Below are 20023 nucleotides of genomic sequence, written 5' to 3'. Positions count from 1 at the left end.
TTAGCACGGCCACAAAATAAACCGCAAACTAATAAGCTTAGTAACTAAGCTTATTAGTTTGCAGTTTATTTTGCGGCTAAGCTTATTAGTTTGCAGCACCCCTGTGAGGAAGCTGCAGCTCCCCAGGGTGCCATGGCACACACTTTGGGAACCCCTGACTTAATGAGCTCATGTGTAAAACTTTTTTTTAACCAGGAATCATTGGATTCTTTCACATTGGCCAACATGTTTGAATTGGTACATGCCAAAGAGGGCATAATATTCTGTTATGGGCCTGCTTAATGAGGTGTAGAAAGCAGCAGTAATTTTCTTGGCTGTTGAAAATACGCCTCTGGTAATTAGTACAGATTAGTGGCAGGTAGGTACCTATGTGTCTCTATAGATATGTGGATAGCAGATATTTCCAAAAACACTTTTAAACGTAGAGGGTGTTTCTTGTCTATGATGGGACTCAGAGGTGTAGCTAGCCATTCAGGAGTCTGGTACCATTCCTCTCTCTGGTGCTCCCATCAACTCTAAGTTGAGGAGCAAAAAAAAAAAAGGATCATCTGTCCTAGCAAAAGTGCTTCACTTATGTAGTTCTGAACTGAGGGTGAGGACTCTTCTCTTCTTTAATGCTGTAGCAACTGCTTCATTTATAGCAAGCAACTGTTACAGTCCATGGAGCATCAATGCGCTTCACGTTGGGGGAAGAGAAAAATAATTCTCGCTTTTAAACTATCAGTTGTTTGCTACATTTGTTGCTAGCAACTGCTACCATCCAGAGTGCTAAAGGTCTTCACTACTTCTAAAATCTGCTACAGTCTATGCAACACACAAAGCAGTAAAGCACTTCAGTTTAGATGGCAAATACAATACTGCTACTTAAATGCCAGCATTGCACTGAAGACTGATAGGGATCTGCCAGTTGTGCCCCCTAACACTTTGTGCCAGGTCAGCTTCCCTCTTCGACCCTCCCAATTTTTTTTCTGTGACTGTATTTTGTACTTTGTTAGAAATCAGACTCATGTGGTGATAATTAGGAGCCATACTTTGTTCCAAGATATACCCCTTTTTTGGAAGTTGGCTACACGATCATCAGAAAGTACTGGTTTGTATTCTTAGTGATGAGGTGTTATCCAGAGCCCTTAAAACTATGACTAAGGTTACTCACAGGAACTCTCTTAGCCTTACAGGCAAAGAGATAGGCTTGGGCATGCCACTGTGTATGGCTCTGATATGGAAAACTCTGCCTCTGATTTTGAGAAGTGCTGTGAATGTGCAGTACATGTTTTTAGAGATTAATTAGAGGTCCACTGTGTTAATGGACAAAGATGTACAAGTTAATTGGACTTTAATTACTGTACATATCACATCTTATATGCACTGCTCTGTTCTTGTGTTACATGGGACACACAAGAAAGTAAGAGTACATCATCTTGAACACCTGATTGACATCAGAAATAACTCATGTGATACCTGTCTCCAAACATATCACTGGTTTACAGTGGGGATGGGACTGTGTTAATGTGCTTTGTTTTTTTTTAGGATGACTCACATATGTGATTATATTCTATATAAAAGAGGCATAGTACAACTTTGAATTCAATAGCATCCTTCAGGCATCAGTAATGAGTTGCTAATGGAATATTAATTGTGGTATGCATTAGGGTATTCCTGTAAATGATGTGAGGTCTGCTTTCTTTTTTGTTTTCTTGCATGCATTTTTGTCCTTGTGAGATTTAAAAGTACTGCTCAGATTCAGTAAGTCATGTGAATTTAGGTCCTATAATTATAAAAGGGCTAAGTTCCTGCAGCTTCTCACTGATTAATTCCCTGAAACTCCTCAAGGGCTACCTTTCTGGGTTTCTTGATGACGTGACTTTTGCAGTATATCATGCTAACCGTTGATATGGATTTCGTTCCAAGAAGGTCATAGGGCCAAGGCTATTAGGTTTCAATGTAAGAAAAAATTATTCCATGTTTTATTATTGACACATTGTATTGTTTATGTGAAGTATAACTTTTAATTGTAAACTGTGCCTGGGCCGGTGCTAGCATTTTGGGGGCCCTCAGCAAGTTTCACATTGGAGGCCCTACTCAGGAGAATATAAAGAGTGATCACATTGCTGTAACACCCCTTCCCTTTCAAACTTATCCAGCACCATTTTATGCTCAATATAGTGTTACTACATTTTTCAGATCATTAAAAATTGGTCTGCCAAGGTACACAAACTGACCGGCATTTAGTACTACTGTTATATTATGACAAGCCCCTGTACCAAAGCAAGGTAGCCACTCACAGAGGTTCATAGGTGTGTACTAGGCTAATGGCCCCGGAGCCTTTACAAACCTAGGCCATAGAAGTGCTCTGGCATCATGCCACCTTCGTTAGTTCCCAGGTCACGCAGACACTGACTGGCATTTAGTACCAGTGTTACATTATGACAAACTCTTGCACTACAGCAAGGTAGCCACTCAGAGGTGCATGCACACTGACTGCATACTCCTCAGCTGCCCAGATTTTCACAGAATGTCCAGATTTAACTCTTTTTTTTGGTCTAATGCTCAAAATTTGTAGTTTTCTGGATTTTTTTTTTGTGGCAAATCAGTGAGGGTTGAATTCACTAAATAATGACAGGCATTTGAGTTGACTTCAGAAAATGCATGGTAACACAAGATGTTCTATTCTAGGAAAAGTTTATAAGAGCAATACTTAAAATTTGTCCCGATTTTTGTCCCCCATTATCTTTGGCTTTGTCCAGATATTTTTGTGCCAAGAGATTGAGAGCTATGACTTAACTGGCATTTAGTAGCAATGTTGTTACATTGCGACAAGCCTCTGTACCACATCAAGGTAGCCAGTCCAACAGAGGTACACAAAGACACCCACATTGACTCCCACACACAACACAGGCACAAAAACAAATACAGCTGCAACATTCTCACAGACCCTAACCATGCTCCCAACCTCTCAACACAATAACTACAAACAAAGCAAAAAAAAACATAGAACAAAGTCACAGCATCAGGGATAGTTATAAACACTGCCAGTGTACACAATATCATAACAGGGTTTGCATTGGTATACATTAAACATCCATATATTCTGCAACATTCTCACAGCCGCTAATCCCCCTCCCACTATTAGGCATTTTAAACAATGTACTTTTGAATTAATAAAAATGGTATAACATATTTTGCAGTAGTATGCAGTGTGTGAACCCACATTTTTGATGAGGAACACTACAAAAATACCAGGCAAACATCTAAGTGTGCATTAGCATGCATCAGGACATCAGTACATTCTGTAGAATGCTCACAGCCCCTAACCCCCAATGTCTTGATGAAGGGAAAAATAAAAACAAGGCAAAGGCATAATATTAACAACATGTTTATACCATGCGTGACCTCAGTTTTATGAAACAAACAAAATATACCAGAAAAACATTTAAAAACTGTGCAACATTCTCACAGCCCCCAACCATGCTCCCATCCTCTCAACACAATAACTACAGACAAAGCAAAAAAGTATCATAAAACAAAGTCACAGCATTAGGGATAGTTATAAACATTACTGGTATACACAGTATTAGCATAACACGGTTTGTATTAGTATACATTAAAACATCTATACATTCTACAATATTCTCACAGCCACTAACCCCCTCCCCATATTAGGTATTTTAAAAAATGTAGTTATGAATTAATAAAAATGGTATGACGTATTTTCCAGTAGCATGCATTGTGTGAACCCAAATTTTTGATTAGGCACATTCCAAAAATACAAGGCAGATATTTAACTGTGCATTAGCATGCGTAAGGCAGCAGCACATTCTGTAGAATGCTCACAGCCCCTAACCCCCAGTGTCTCAGCACAATAATTCTGGCCGAAGTGGAAAAATAAAAACAAGACAAAGGCGTAACATTAACAACGTGTTTATACAGTGTGTGGCCTCAGTTTATACCTGGCAAACACTGTGCAACGTTCTTACAGCTCCCAACCACGCTCCCAAACTCTCAACACAATAATTACAGACAAAACAAAGTATCATAAAACAAAGTTCTAGCATCAGGGATAGTTAGAAACATTACTGGTATACAAAGTACTAGCATAACATGGTTTGCGTTAGTGTACATTAAAACAACTTTACATTCTGCAACATTCTCACAACCTCTAACCCATTACAAGACGGTAGCATCAGGGATAGTTGTAAACATTACTGGTACACAATGAAATACTAGCATAACTGGGTTTGTACTGGCATACATTCAAACAACATCTGCACATTCTGTCGCACAGCCACTATTCCCCCACTTCCAATCTTTCAGCACAATTATAGACAAAACAAAATTATATACAAAACAAAAATAAATTATTCTTGTGCAAGCCTGACTAAAAAGCCTATGTCAGATCTGGACATTAATTATTACAGACAAACCACCCTTTCTCAATCTCTTAGCAGAAGAATTCTGAACAAAAATAAAATAAAACTGTTACAACCACAGCCCCTCACCTCCCAATCCTCTTAGAACAAGAACTCTGTCCCAAAAAGTAATGCAATCATCTCAATAGGTTACCTCATCCCCCACAAAACAAGTTAAAAATAAACCCCAAAATTACCTTTCCTGCAGTCGATAAAAGGCTGCTACTAATCCTCTGCTCCCTCTTCATGATTGTAGACTGACCTACTACTTACTCCTCCACAAAGCCCAGACCAGCTCAGTCCTTTTAAACTGCCCTTAAAAGGACAGTCGTTCAGATCTTTTAGAAACTACCCTTACAGGGGCAGTTGAAAATACCTTGACTTGTCCAGTGACCACTATCACTCCTGGAAAGCTTGAATCCACTGTCTGTCCAATTCACTCTCAACTAGAGGTTGCATGTGCTCACAGACAACAACTTATCACCCTAGATATACACCCTACATGTCCAGTGATGGATGTGAGAAGTAGAGGCATAGAACAAAGTCCCATTGGAGACAAGAAGAGAAGTCACCCTGAGTTACATATCAATTCTGAACTGTACAGAAAAGGTGGAATTAGTTCAGGACTCTTCCTAGAAGACCACAAAACTGAATGGAAATAATATGATAACAAAATTGGTCCTTTTTTCATAAAAGTGTAGTTTTCTGGCAAATTAGTGGAAAATAGTTAAAGACTGAAGTTAGACAGTAATTACAGACATTTGAGTTTCAGAATTAATACTCTTCAGAAAAGCCTTCCTAATGCACAACCTGTTGTTCTGTCAACTTTTTAATTTTTTAAGAACATTTAAAAATTGTCCCTATTTTTGGGCCTTTGTCCCACTTTTATTTATGGCTTTGTCCAGATTTCTTACTCTAAGAGGTTGAGAGGTATGTCTGTCACAAGTACCACGCTGCAGTCATAATTTAAGACTTTTTAAAGCAAAGCTAATTGCTTCCCTTTTAAAAAAAAATAACAACTTGGTTGCCTGGATGCTGTAGCCATTCAGATCCCTTGCTTAACTGAAGTAGACCTGTTTGAGTGCAGCAAAAAAAAAAACCCAGAAAAAAGTTTGCAATAGCGAGGTGAGGAGGAATATACATTCAGTAATGGAATACCACAGATGCAAATTTTGTAAGTATGCTGTATCACTTTTTTATTATTTTTATTGAACTAAAAGAGGAGATGGAGAAACCCACAGCTGCTGCATGGGGGCCCTCGTTTGCGGGGAGATAATCAGGGGCCCTCTGCGGCTGCGGGCTCTGTGGGAACCTAATTCTGGCTATGGTGAAAGCCAAACATACTGATGTTAACATAGTATTAGGTCACTTTAAACATCCAGGCACCCTTCTTTTCTATAGGTTAAAGAAATTACAGTGGGGGACAGCCTGCTGTGCTGTAGAGCAGGAGGTAATGTATGCTAACAGCAGCAGCTTTGAGTGGTGCTTACCTATCTCAAGATAGAATGTGCTGGTAGAATAAATTGATAAGAATGCTTCCTCTCTACTGTACTGTAGTAAACACTCACAAACCTCCCTAACTACGTGTCTCTCTCTCTCTCTGCCATAACAATTCTTGACTTTTCTTTCCTTCACTGTAATTCTTGGATGATTATTTTTTGTTATCTAGTGTAAAGACAGGATGCAAGGAACCACTGTAAACCAAAACACAAATCCTATAAAAACAGCATTTCATAAACCAGAACTTTAAATATAAAATAACTGTCTGTTCAAAAATATAAAATCCACACAGCATAATCCGTAATGTAAACACTTTTGTCTCAAAAACTACTGTCTGCATCAAAATGAACACCTAAGTGAATGCTGCTCTGGTGGCAAGCATGAAGGATGTTGGCCACTGTTATCAGTTTATCAGACTTTAAAATGCAGATTATATAGCCAGTTTGGCATTACCAGGTGCCCAGTGCAGTCCAAGCATTATTGCATGTGTGTGGAAGCAGCAATGTGCCTTAGAGAAGTTGGTTTGTAGCAGAGATACTGTCATACCTGTTATTAAATGTAATCTGCCAACATGCTAATAGCACTCAGTTGGCAGCTCATAGACATATTGTTAATCCTGCCATACACTTTACTTCTGCATTGTGTAGTTAACTGTAAGATTAGGTTTCACTTAAATGAAGTTTGTTAGGCAATAATATAGTATTCTTTTTGCATAGGCCTACAAATGCAGCCATGTTAAATCAGACATATATCTTCATTTCACATTTTAAATACAGATTCAATAGAAAAGAATGTTTTAGTAACCTTCAGTTAAGAATATTGCTAAGAATAAAATATGCTAACAGAATGTGCAGTACATTAAGTGCAAACAGACTTGCGAACCAAGGTTAAAGAGGTGTGTAGAACTTGTAGGAAAGTTACATGGTTTTGTTATTATTAGGGGATATACTTCAGACACAGGAGATAGTTTGGACTGATACGCATAAAGTCAGTGTAGTGCAGTCCACAGAAGTTTGGTAGACACTCGAGAGTCAGTGTAGAAGTCAGGTCAAATGTACAGCATTCCAGAATATTACATCATTCAGGAAAAAAGGAATAATGCTGAGTATGAGTGCAGAAGCTAAGTACATTATAATTCAGTCTATTTCAGTTTACTACAGTGTTTTTTCATACAGTACATTCTGAATACATAATTTACGGACAGTATAATGAGTGCAGAAGCTAATGACATTATAATTCAGTCTTTTTCAGTTTACCAATACTGTTATGAAGATAGTAAGATTTGATTCAGATATTGTTGACATCTGCCTCCACTCTACATAATAAAACATTCTTAACAGAACTATAGTGTACGCAGACTTTTATTCTGAAAAGTACAAGAACATTTGGCACACAGAAGACTGGCACCTGTTTAGCACAGTTCTGGGTAATTAAAAGATAAAGACATTTATTCCAGCCTCATTCCAGTTTCTTCTAGTTATTTCCAGGTCATTCCAGTATTCTATAGTCCTTTTAATTCTTACAGTGATGAGCCACCATACATGGGGGGACGATTGCATTTAAAATAAATCCCAAAACCCCATGGCAACCTTGTAAATCTACAGTTGTCCGTCACATATATTTTACAAAGCAGTAATCCTTCAAAAAATCTACATTAAAGTTTTTAAAAACTGTGTAATTAAAAGATAAAAACATTCAGTCCAGTTTCTTCGAGTTATTTCTTGTTCAGCCAAGTACTCTACAGTCCTTTCATTTCTTCCATTAACTGTGTGTGCCGCTTTCTTTTCCTGTGTTCATGAGGGCAGAAAATCTTCTTTTAGAATTGTCATTCTTGGTGAGAGTAAAGCATTTTCTTTTACATGTGTCATTCATGGTTAGTTTGTACAACGTTAGAGACCTGGTGCCAAAAGACATTACCTGATAGTCGCGTACTGTAAAGTTTAATGAGACAAGAATCAAATTTCTGCACTCCAAGCTTCAACACACCATAGTATGATTGGATGAATCTTGGAGGGCAAACGCTTATATTTGTTAACATTATAAAGTGTTATGAATTTCATTGTGTTGCATTTCTTAATGTATTTTCTTTGTGTATTCATGGCATTTAGTGAATGCTTCTTCCTTTTCTTTCATTTCTATTCCACAATATCTTGCCACTGCTTACACTTCATGGGACTTGAGTTCTCTGGGTTAATACACAACATGCTGTTCTTTATAAACATGGATTCTGAGACATCATATATGGTGTGATGTGTAACACTTCCCATTAGAATATGCTTGCTTTGAGGGGGTTCACGTTTTGTAAACATTGTGTTATTTATAGTGAACAAATGCCTGCTGGATATGGGCGGCACAGTGAAAAGTCTTGTCACCTCAAAGCAAGAGGTTCCCTGGTTCCAGTCATGGCTGGGGTACCTTCTATGTGGAGTCTGCATGCCCTCCTTTTATTTTCATGAGTTTCCTCCCACATTCCAATGACATGCAGTAGGTGGATTGGACGCCATAAATTGGCCATTGGAGTTGAGTGTGTGTGTAAGTGTGTGGTATGGAAGAACTACAGAGGCAGGGCTAGCCACCCTGTAGTATATACCTTGGCAATCAATGATTGTCACTGTTGAAGTGACACTGCAACCCCATGTGTGCAAAAATGGGAAAAGGGGGTTGTGTATGGATGGATGGAAGTGCCTGCCAAATGCTATGTTCTTCCTCAGGTGCCTTTACCATAGGTGACACATTCTCAACTGAATCATCAGTCACATTCTACATGCTGCTTTCTCCCTTCAGGCAGAGGTTGTCAAGTCTGTTGAATGCCTTGTTGTCATTTGTCTATATTTCAAAGTGCTGTGTAGCATGTCATAACTGATGAGCATTTGGTTAGCCTTATCTGCCCTTTGCTTTAGGAGGTTTACATAGTTATTCTGTGAGCTATAATTCCACACAGTACATTTGACTTTGAGCTGTGAGATATATATATATATATATATTTTTTTTTTAGCATATATGTCATGATGGGGGATTGGAATTATGCATTATCCATGACTGTTCTAGTTAATGGCATTACATTTAGAAGTGACATTACACATATTAAAATGCCAGTATTCATATTCAAGGTGTTTGCATAGTTCAGGTTGTCCAGGACTGTCCTACAATTGGGATCATCTCAAAGGAGAAAATGCAGTTTATAGGGTTATACAACAATGTGGCAAAACTGTTGCACTGGGGATTGTGTAAATGCTACAGTATAGTAGTAGCTGAAAAGCATTGGAAAAGAACCACAAAGCATTATTGAGACAAAGGAAGTTTATATCACATAGGTTCAACACTTACAACAGTTCAAAAATAGATATAAGAAAAGCAAATATAGTAGTCCCTATGGAACCCCCTAAAATCACTTCCACTTAATGATGCTGTATTATTCTTTAACTCAACCTTCCTTGCCATTCTTGACAGACATGCTCCAGAACGTACCATTAGAATGAAAGCAAATATTGTTGACATCTGCCTCCACTCTACATAATAAAACATTCTCTTTATTCTGAAAAGTACAAGAACATTTGGCACACAGAAGACTGGCACCTGTTTAGCACAGTTCTGGGTAATTAAAAGATGAAACTAAGAAACTAATACTCTCTAGAAATAAGGTCTGGGCCAAATGGAGAAACCATAGAAACAGCTCTGACTTTCTTTACTTCAGCCAGCTTAGGAATCTTACCAAAAAAGCTATAATCTCTGACAAAAGAAAATACTACTATAGGCTTCAAGAAACCAATCTAAATAAACCTAAACAATTCTGGTCATCAGTCAATAGACTCCTCTCACCAGGAACAACCAAAACTCCCTCACCCCTTAATGCTGACCCTAACACCCCTCATCTAACCGCAAATGTTTTTAACTCTTTTTTTCCGAAACTATTCAAGCTCTTGCTAGACAACTGAACACCAACAACTTCTATCCCCCAAATAATCTAATAGACTCTTCTCACAACTTCACTTTACAACCTACCCCTACCTCTTTCATCTATAAACTTATTTACAAACTGAAACCTTGTACCCCCTCTGCTGACAAACTCCCTTCTCTTTATCTTCAAAAGGCAGCCAAAGAAATTGCAGTCCCAATATCTATACTCATCAATAGGACAATCCAAGAGGGAACTATCCCTGATATCTGGAAAGTCTCTCATATTATCCCTCTACACAAAGGTGGTAACTCTATTGAATACGCCAACTTTAGACCAATTGCTCTTCTCTCACCCTTAGCAAAAATTATGGAGAAATGTATACATCAGCAACTTGTTCAATACCTCTCATTACACAACATTATAGCTAATTGTCAACATGGCTTTAGACCCCATCATAGTACAACCACTGCTCTCTTTTCCTTTGTAGATACTATCAGTATTAACCGCAATAATAACCTTCTCTCTTCTGCACTATTCATTGACCTCTCCAAAGCCTTTGACATGGTCAACCACTCTTCTTTGCTTCATATCCTTGAATCCCTCTCATTTGATAATCTTGCCATTAAATGGTTTAGCTCTTATCTGAATAACAGACAACAAGCTGTTCTTTGGGATAACCATATCTCATCATTGTTGCCCATTTCCATTGGAGTCCCTCAGGGCTCTATTCTTGGTCCTCTTCTTTTCTCCCTCTATATAAATGACCTTCACACAGTAATCCCTCAAGCTACTTGTATCCAATATGCTGACGATTCTACCATTATTTGCTCAGCATCTTCCTCCTCAGATCTAATCTCTCTAACTCAAAATACTTTCACCACTGTTGAAACATGGTTTACTAGACGGTATCTCCTTCTTAATGCTAAAAAAAACAAACTTCTTCTCTTCTCCCCAACCTCTCGGACCTCCCCATTAAACTTCACCATCTTGTCTAATAACGCCACTGTCATCACCCCTGACTCTACAACTAAACTGCTAGGAATAACTATCGATAATAATCTTACTTTTGATCATCACATCAACAACACCATCAAATCAGTTAACAGAAAAATAGGATCCCTATACCATATTAAAACCTTTCTAATCCCAGCTACTAGAGCTACTATCGCCCACTCCCATCTCTTATCCACTTTATTTTATGCATCTTCGATCTTTACCAACCTTAAGAAAGCAAACCTAAACAAACTAGCCATTTGCTACAATAACATTGCCCGCCACAGGCAACCCCTTCAGAACCCATCACTGTCATAATTTGAGACTCTTAGGCTGGCTGGAATTACAAAACTACCTTACAGTCTCACAACTTGCTATTGCCCACAAAATACTGCACCAACCTGGAAACAACCCTATACTCTCTCAACTATTAATCCCTTACAACAATCTTACCTCCCTTCGATCCTCCTGTAAACTCTTGGCCAGTTCTATAAAGTCCAACAACTCAGCTGGCAACTCTCTTTTCACAAATTCTGTAGGTAGGATATGGAATTTGTTACCTAGGGATATAACACTAATTACTTCTTTGCCTCTCTTCAAACATAAAATTAAACTGTACTTCCAAGAACACTGGCTTTGTTCTTGTAGTACACCTGACTAACATTCTTCACTCTACCCTATCATCTCATCTACTCTGATCTTTAACCTATCTCTTAAGCTACTACCTAGTCTAGCCTCTGCCCTTGGACTCCCTGTATCCCCATATCTACTACTTTCTTTCTTTTCCCTCTCCTCCCACTATCCTCTCTGTTATATACCTTTGTATGTGCTACCTTTTCTTTCTTTTCAAAATTACTACTCCTGCTTTTCGTAACAATATGGGATTAGGAATTCTACACAGTATTTAGTATTTTAAGTATTATACATTTTCTGTAAAAATGATGTAATTTAAGAACTGTACATTTCTGTAAAAATGCTTCTGTAGTGTTAATATCCTGCATTCAATTAGTTCTTTGATCCTTATAAGTTGTATCTTATAGTAATGTATTTTATGTAATGTATCAGTATATAGTGGAGCTTTTCTCCTCGGGCCTCTGCTGAAAATGGACATGTATCCAGCCAGACTAGCCCGGTCAACAAATATAAAATAAAAAATAAAATAAAATAAATAGTCCAAAAAGTAGCATTTTTCTTGAAATTGCTACACCTAGTGATTATAGTGTCTTCTGTACCATCTGAGACAGAAAGAGCCAGTCTGACATGCTTACTCAACCCGTTGAATTTTATTAAAGGTCACCAAAGCAATGGATGAAGCCAAATGGTACAATGCATAAGGCAGCCCATTATTTTCTTTATATCCGCAAAATGGTGATGTTGATACTGCCTGGAGAAATCATCCCATAATCTGAGAATTGCATCACTGAGTTGTTGTACATTAGTCAAGCTAGTATCCGTCATGCTATTGTCCTACTTCCATTGTATGCCAGTAAATGTGGTTATTACTCCTGCATTCAGCAGTGTTGGTAGTACTACAACATTGATCAGTTATGATGTTTAGATAATGAAACAGAATAGATGATTTTGTAATTTCCATTGAATCACTATCACTTAAAAACAATTCCTTGTATTGATATTCTATTTTGTGAGCAAATTTGTTTATGAATTAGCATGAAGATTTCAGCTGAGTATAACTGCTTCAAAATGAAGTGTGTTCTGTGGCTCTGTTTCCATTTCTGAAACATTCTAAGCAAGAATATTCATTTTTGTGTGGTTTGTTAATAGTGTGCCATATGGAGAGGTAACTATAATCAAAGTAATTTGCATGATTGCTGACCTAAAAGAGTAAAGTGTATTCTGCTTTGTACTCTTTACGTAGATATGTAATCAGAAGTCAGCATTTAGATAATTTTCCATGGAGTTAAATTTATGATGCGCATTTGGCCATATGAAAGGAAGATGCATTGCTAACTGCAGAATGTCAAAACTGTCATACTTGGAAACAATGGTGCTTCTGCATTAACACTAGCACAAAAAAGTCACTGACACATCCAAGTGAATAGATTAAGTATTGTAAACGTAGGCAGGCTTTGTTTGATAGATATAAATCTGTATGAGTATGCAAGTAAATTATTTCTTACGTCTCCTGTTTCTTGCCAGGGAATGCTATACAATGTGTCACACCACTTTACACAAATATAAGTTACCAAAACTATTACCAAGAAAGGAAAAAAGTGCTTGAGAAAAAGCTTGGTTTAAGCAGTCAACAAAGTTAACCACTAGTATTTCTAATGTTCAACAAGTACATAGCTTATTGCAACTGGAAACATTTGAATTAATTTATTGTTTTCCCAGATCATTGTGAAAGGAATGCCACAAGGCTGAGGAGTGGTACTGCTGACCTTCTGTTGCATCTGTGAAAGATGCTTTGTTGCTCATTTACAAACAAAAACCAGATGACAGGAGGACCGCAACCACAAGGAAATTTATTGTATTAACGTCAAAATTAAATCACAACGTTTTCGTCAGTTTAAATATCCGACTTCTTCAGATAAAAAATTGTTGCACCAACAGTCCATTTAAACTTTATATAACCAATCATATCCATCAATTAATTTACTTTAATTAACTTTTAAAGACAAACCCTAAAAATACAACATGAATTCTTACTTAACCAAATAAAATTGATATATTGCATAAAATTACTTGTCATTACATGTCAAAAATATCCACCCTTAATTAAAAGGACAAAATATAAAGTTAAAAAATATTTAAAATATAATTATAAAATTATAATTTTATAATTTAGCAGCTTTTAATTTCAGTAATGGTAAAATAGATATATGATCATTCATACCAGGCTGTCTGTTGGCTTCCAGCAACACCTGCCAAAAAGTTTCCTGGTATTCTAACCGGGTCTCCCATGGACCCCCTCTATGATCTCTCCTTTGTATCTCGAGTACAAAAAAGGTATATGTAGCTTGTGGGCATGTCAGGGTATGACGGAATAAGGCATTACTATAATTCTGCTTTTGTATTTCATACATATGTTCATAAATCCTCCTTTTTAAATGCCTTTCCGTCTTTCCCGCATAAAAACCATGACAAATCTGGCACATACTTAAATAAATTAATCTTTGACTGTTACAGTTGGAATAGTTAGATGCATTAATCCATCTGTTTCTCGCTGGAATGTATACTTTATCAGTATGTGCTATAAACTTACATTGCCCACAAGCTCCGCATTTATATGTACCCTTACGTTGATTAAAGGATACTTGGGTCACCAACTCGTGTTCTAAAATATTTTTAATATTTCTCCATTTACGAAAAACAGTTTTCATATTTTTCCCTTTCAAATTTGTAAGGTCAGTGATGTCACTAAAATAAGCCCATTCTTCTTCCACTATTTTTCTAATAGTGCCTGAGTTGGCACTATAATCCATAACAAATACCGTGTTATAACCCCCATTTAATTCCTGGACTTCACTAAAAGGAGAAGAAGTAAACAGGCTACCCGTCCCTAAAACAGGCCGATATTTTATAGCCCTCCCTACTTTAACTTCGTTACACACTTTATCAGTAAGTTCTAAAGGATAGTCCCTCTCCTGAAATAACTTAGTAAGCACCAAACATTCATGTGCAAAATCAGAGTCATCAGACGTCATCCTTGAAGCTCTGACAAATTGTCCCTTAACTATCCCTCTCTTTTGAAAATTAGGGTGTGAACTTGTATATCTAAGGTAACTATTAGAAAAAAGTGGGTTTTCTAAAGATGGTTGATTGAAAACCCCCCGCTTGGACTTTCAAGGTGACATCCAAGCAATTCACCTGATTCTTGGAAATTTGATATGTAAATTTCAAAAATGCCGTACTAGAACATATATAACTAACAAATTCTTCAAGTATGTTCATTGGCCCTGTCCAAAAAATACAAATATCATCCAAGAATCTTGAATAGAAAGTCCAATACTGACTATATACACTGTTGAGAACATATAAATTTTCCCAAACAGATAACACCATCACACCATAAGTGGGGGCACAATTGGCTCCCATGGCCACCCCAGAAATCTGTTGAAAATATTCACCTGAAAAATACAAAAGTTGTTATTAAGAACTAATTCCATAATCATAAAAATGTCATTCTCACTAGCCCCTATATTTTTCCTAAGGGCTATCTCTAACCAGGCTAAACCTTGGTCATGTGGAATCACGGAGAAAAGATCTACAATATCAATGGTTAAAAAAAACAAATCTGGGGAATATAAATCTGATGTAATTTTAACCAAAAATTCCCAAGAGTCTTTAAGTAAGTGGTTTTCCTTACCCCAAAGGTTTTTTAGTTTCATATCTACAAATTTAGATAAATAAATTATTTCTTCCGTCTCCTGTTTCTTGCCAGGGAATGCTATACAATGTGTCACACCACTTTACACAAATATAAGTTACCAAAACTATTACCAAGAAAGGAAAAAAATGCTTGAGAAAAAGCTTGGTTTAAGCAGTCAACAAAGTTAACCACTAGCATTTTTAATGTTCAACAAGTACATAGCTTATTGCAACTGGAAACATTTGAATTAATTTATTGTTTTCTCAGATCATTGTGAAAGGAATGCCACAAGGCTGAGGAGTGGTACTGCTGACCTTCTGTTGCATCTGTGAAAGATGCTTTGTTGCACATTTGCATCCACGAGGGTCTGTTTTGTAATAGTCTGGATTTGGTGGTGATGGCTATGCATGTAGTTGTTATTTGTGATTGTCATGTATTCCTTGGTATAAATTGCTTTGCTATATTTTGGGAATAATGTACAGAATATGAAACATTGTTTAAATGTACTGAAGTAATATAGTGTGATTCTTTGTGTGCTATGCTTGTATGTCTTAGGCTTATAATCAAATAGATGTATGATACACTGCAGATGTGGTTAATACTTTAACTTTATAATTTGTGGTTAATATTTCTGCACTAAAATACATAATATGCAGTAAATTTTATGAAACAAGTTGTGACTTATAAAATCTTTTTTCACCTCAAGGTATACCTTGATTGTTTTGTGTATCTTCATATGTTCCCTTTACTTTCAGAAGATATCTGATATGATTTATTTCTTCATTACAACATGTTTACTGTGGAAATCCATTATATGACGTTAGAAAATATCCTGTGTTGCAGTTTGTGCTTATTCTTGTGAGAAAACAGTAAAATATGTAACTGCTTAATTATATGGGGAAGAGGTGTTGCTGTTCAGCATAAGAGCATAATATTCTTACATATTTTTTTCTGTTGCACCCAATATACCCTTGGTGAAATGTGCTGGCAATGATTTCTTCTGTAGACTTTCAACAAGTGTGCTTAGCTTATATAATCATTTTGGATAGCTCATTAATAAATTGTGGGGGAATATGCAGGCCACATATACCTGCATATCCAGCTGTATGATACCCTTAAACAACATTACCAAATTGCTTCCAGTTTACATATTTATTGAAATGTTGTGATAACATGGAACAATATTACCTGCAAAAATAGTTACACTATTTAAGTGTTTTAGGGGTCAAGCATGTAAGTTATACATTCTTGCAGACAGTCTCAGTTTTTGAGAGAAGCTTTTTACAGAGGGCTATTACAGTCCAGTAGTGTTTTAAAGCAGATTCGCTTTACTTCTTTCAGTGCATAATGGTAACGCTGCAAAAATGCGCTGCTTTATGAGATCTTATTGTGGTGCTTTTGCCCTGTAGACTATAAAGATCTGCTAGATAGATTTTCATCTATTTTACATTCCAGCAGGTGGGACTTTGGACAGTTTCATTCACCTCTGGTACAGCCACCCTGGGTTTCTAAATTAGATTCTGAAATTGAAAGTGCAAGATAGTCATTAAGTTACCATAATGTAGTGCCTTGCATCTCACCCTACAAATATAGAGGTCACAGCAATATGAAGTGAAGTGGATTAAAAAATAAGAGACAAACGTATTCATTTATACGATAATAATGTACTGGATTAGAAAGGCTGCAAGTTCAGTACAGTGTCCAAGCCTTGCAGGTTGATGATGGAATGACCTCACTGGGGATACTGTACTTGTACTGAATTGGATTTGTCACCATCTGGTACATTTTAAGATTGTGGTTTGGTGTGAGTGACATAAGAAACAGATAGGCTCATGCTGAAGAAAAGGAATAATGTGCAGATTTTTATCAAGTGTAACTGTAGCAACAGCAGTACAGGTAACATACAAAACTGCAATCTTATTCACTTTGGCAGCTTTATTTATTGTATTAATCAGGATAACATGGTGCTTTCAAAAGCAACAAACTTATCTTTAAACTGATCTTAATAGATGTGACCTTATCACTGCTCCTTTGCGATAATAAAGTAGGACACTTGAAAAGCTGCATTCTTTATCTGTAAGAGAATATGAAATAATGCAGATAATTTGGGCTTGCTTGATTTAGAGGTTTTTGAGTTTGAACATGATATGGTATGATTACAGTTCAATCTTTGCCATTTAAGTGAGCCAGAATAATGAATGTTTAATTTAACTTGAACTTAGACCTGGTCCAGCCTTGTCCTAAATTCACATAGTAGTTTGATAAAAAGTGGTACTCTCGACTAATTGCATATCTGTAAATATATATAATTAAATGTGCATACATTTGTAGTTATAATTATTATCGCTGAGCAGGCTTTCAGCAACAGTCTTTGAAAAAATATAATGGATTAACTACATAGCAGAAGAAAAATAGTTTCATCTACTTGCTCCAAGGTCACATTTCTGAATTCTCAAATACTCTTTTGGGACAGGAAATCCATCAGCAAAATGAAACTGTCTTTTCTCTAAAGACATGTAGCTGGCAAAATATGCTGCACAGATATTACACAGAGGCATTTCTAGTTCTTGAAGTAAGATAGCTTCTTACAGGAAACTGAGAGGGCTGTTGTTTCTGTATATTTCAAAGCTAAATGCTTGCTAACAAATTAAATATTTTAACAGCCTGTTTGCTTTCTTTTGCAGGGGTTAATGATCCTTTTACAGAATTTACCCACAATGCACTGGGGAAATGAAGAAATTGGTGTTCTTCTGGCTGAAGCTTACAGACTGAAATATGCTTTTGCAGATGCTCCCAATCATTATAAGAGATGAGGCATCACAGAACAAGGGAAGATCAAACAGACTGCATCTGTGTTTTCCCATTTATCTCAACTCCACAGCTTTGAAGAGATTAAAGCATTCTTTGGGACTTGATTTTTTGCCTTTGCTAGAGTAATGTTGCTCTCCGTGCTGATTTCTTTTAGTTGCATACATTGTTGCATACATTAAATTCTCATTTCTATAAATTTATGTAGACAGATGTGTTGTCAGCTACTGTCTGGTGGACTGCATCAGGCATGGCAGAAGCTTATATTGGAAGAAGTACAACTCAGCAAATGAATAGCCTCTGGGCTAATTATCCCCTACTTCTATTTACTAAACAACCTTAAATAAAAAAAATATGTAAATATCAGAATAAACCAGTTATATGGGGAGGAACTGAGTTTTACTTCAGTGGCTTCCTCAAATCTATTAATAGAAAACAACTTACACTTAACATGGTTTTAAAGACATCTAAGCACGTATTATGGTTTACACATATATTTTCAGAAAGTTTGCATTATGTTACTCAATACACACACACACACACACACACACACACACACACACACACACACACACACACACACAGAATAATTTAAAATGACAAAGCAGGGTATTTCATTTCTGAATAAAACACCTTAGAAATGTCATAAAACAGATATTTGCTTTCAAAGCAGTATTTCTTAGTTTTTGACACGCTTATTTAGCAAGGCAAAACACTACCTTTTACATCTGTTTACATGGATATTAACAAACTGTTTACATTATAGCCTTTTGGATGACATAGCTGTATTGATTGAGGAAAATGGTGCAGTAATGATAGTTTTTGAATAGCAGAGAAAGCAAGTCCTTTTGAAAATGACCATTGCTTCTGTAGGTTTTGCATTTAATGCATTGTCATTTCCCCTTTGACAAGAAGATAAGCCAATGGCTTTTATTTTATTTTGTTCTCTTTAGATGGTTGAATGCAGTGTTGCACACCACTGTTCTCCTTTCTTCCTTTGATGTTTAGAGCTACATATGCATTTTATAGGTTTAGAAGAGTAAGGCCATTAGGGAGGAGATAAGGTACCATGCTTTTATGTGTTTTTACAAAGTAACATAGCATGCAGCCTCAAGCAGCAGTAACAAAAGCACTTTGTAGTTCTTGGCAAAGCAGACAAAAACGAACGATGCTTGCGTAAAAGTAGAGATGGATGAAGATCATTAACTGTATAGCAGTTTCTCAGGGAAATGATTAGAGCTTTATTTTTGGTAGGATACTAAAGGAACTTGTTAATTATTGTGATGTAGTCTAATCATCTAAAGCTACACAATTGTATATGCAGTTTCTATAAAAGCAGATTCTAGCATTGCAAAACAGAACTCTGTGTAACAAATAACTCTCAATGCCATTGTTTCTGTATTACAGAATCCCGAGGTACCTGAGTAAATAATGAAGTGCTCAGAAGCTTGATATAGGCCATGAAGGATTTACTTGGCATTATTTGCCAGTAGTGCCTATAGATCTGTACACAAAATATACACTGATATAAGGACTGATATTTTTATTTTATTAATATGTGTGCTTATGATATAACGGCCTATTTAGAATGTGTTATTTCTATAGTAATAATTAATATGTAATTATTTTTAAAAGCCATCTTTAGCATATATTAGCCATACCAGAAGTTCAAGAGTCACGATAACTGTTTTATTAATTAATCATACTCTTACTATGTACAGAGTAAAAAGATCAGCTTTATTTACAAGGTATTTTATCATTTTGTGCCTAAATGAAAATGCATCAGTAACAAAGCATTAAGTTTAATATATGAATTCTGATGTAATAAACATGTACTATTTGAAAGTTTGTTCATAATATTCAAATAAATGTATCATGAAAGACTGAGTGAAAATCAGCAAACACTGTTATTCATAATTGCCTTTTGGTTGTAAAGAACTTTGCTTTTAAAAGGAATCTTTAATGTTTTAGGAACGGCTCACTCAAATATTAATCATATCCAGTACATTCTGGGTATCAATGTGCTACTGGAGATTAAGCTTATTCTGTCATACATCAGCTAGACAACAAATGAATCTGCATCTTCTC

General features: G+C 36.4%; 1 protein-coding gene across 4 annotated transcripts in view; it reads left to right on the top strand.

Annotated features, from left to right (window-relative positions):
* The window catches only part of TBC1D22A (TBC1 domain family member 22A), a 5448426-nt gene extending 5428607 nt beyond the window's left edge, over positions 1–19819 (top strand). For all 4 annotated transcript variants that reach the window (XM_044088378.1, XM_044088376.1, XM_044088377.1 and 1 more), the window contains one exon: positions 17812–19819. In XM_044088378.1, coding sequence (XP_043944313.1) covers positions 17812–17940 — 129 coding nt within the window. In that variant the 3' untranslated portion in view covers positions 17941–19819. The remainder of the gene's footprint in view (positions 1–17811) is intronic.
* The last annotated feature ends 204 nt before the right edge of the window (positions 19820–20023 follow it).

Source organism: Protopterus annectens, chromosome 11.part0, assembly GCF_019279795.1.
Source record: "Protopterus annectens isolate FY-2018-M chromosome 11.part0, PAN1.0, whole genome shotgun sequence".
NCBI classification, from domain to species: Eukaryota; Metazoa; Chordata; order Ceratodontiformes; family Protopteridae; genus Protopterus; species Protopterus annectens.
Note: the sequence above shows the minus strand (reverse complement) of the source record. Positions and strands in the feature narration are given on the sequence as shown.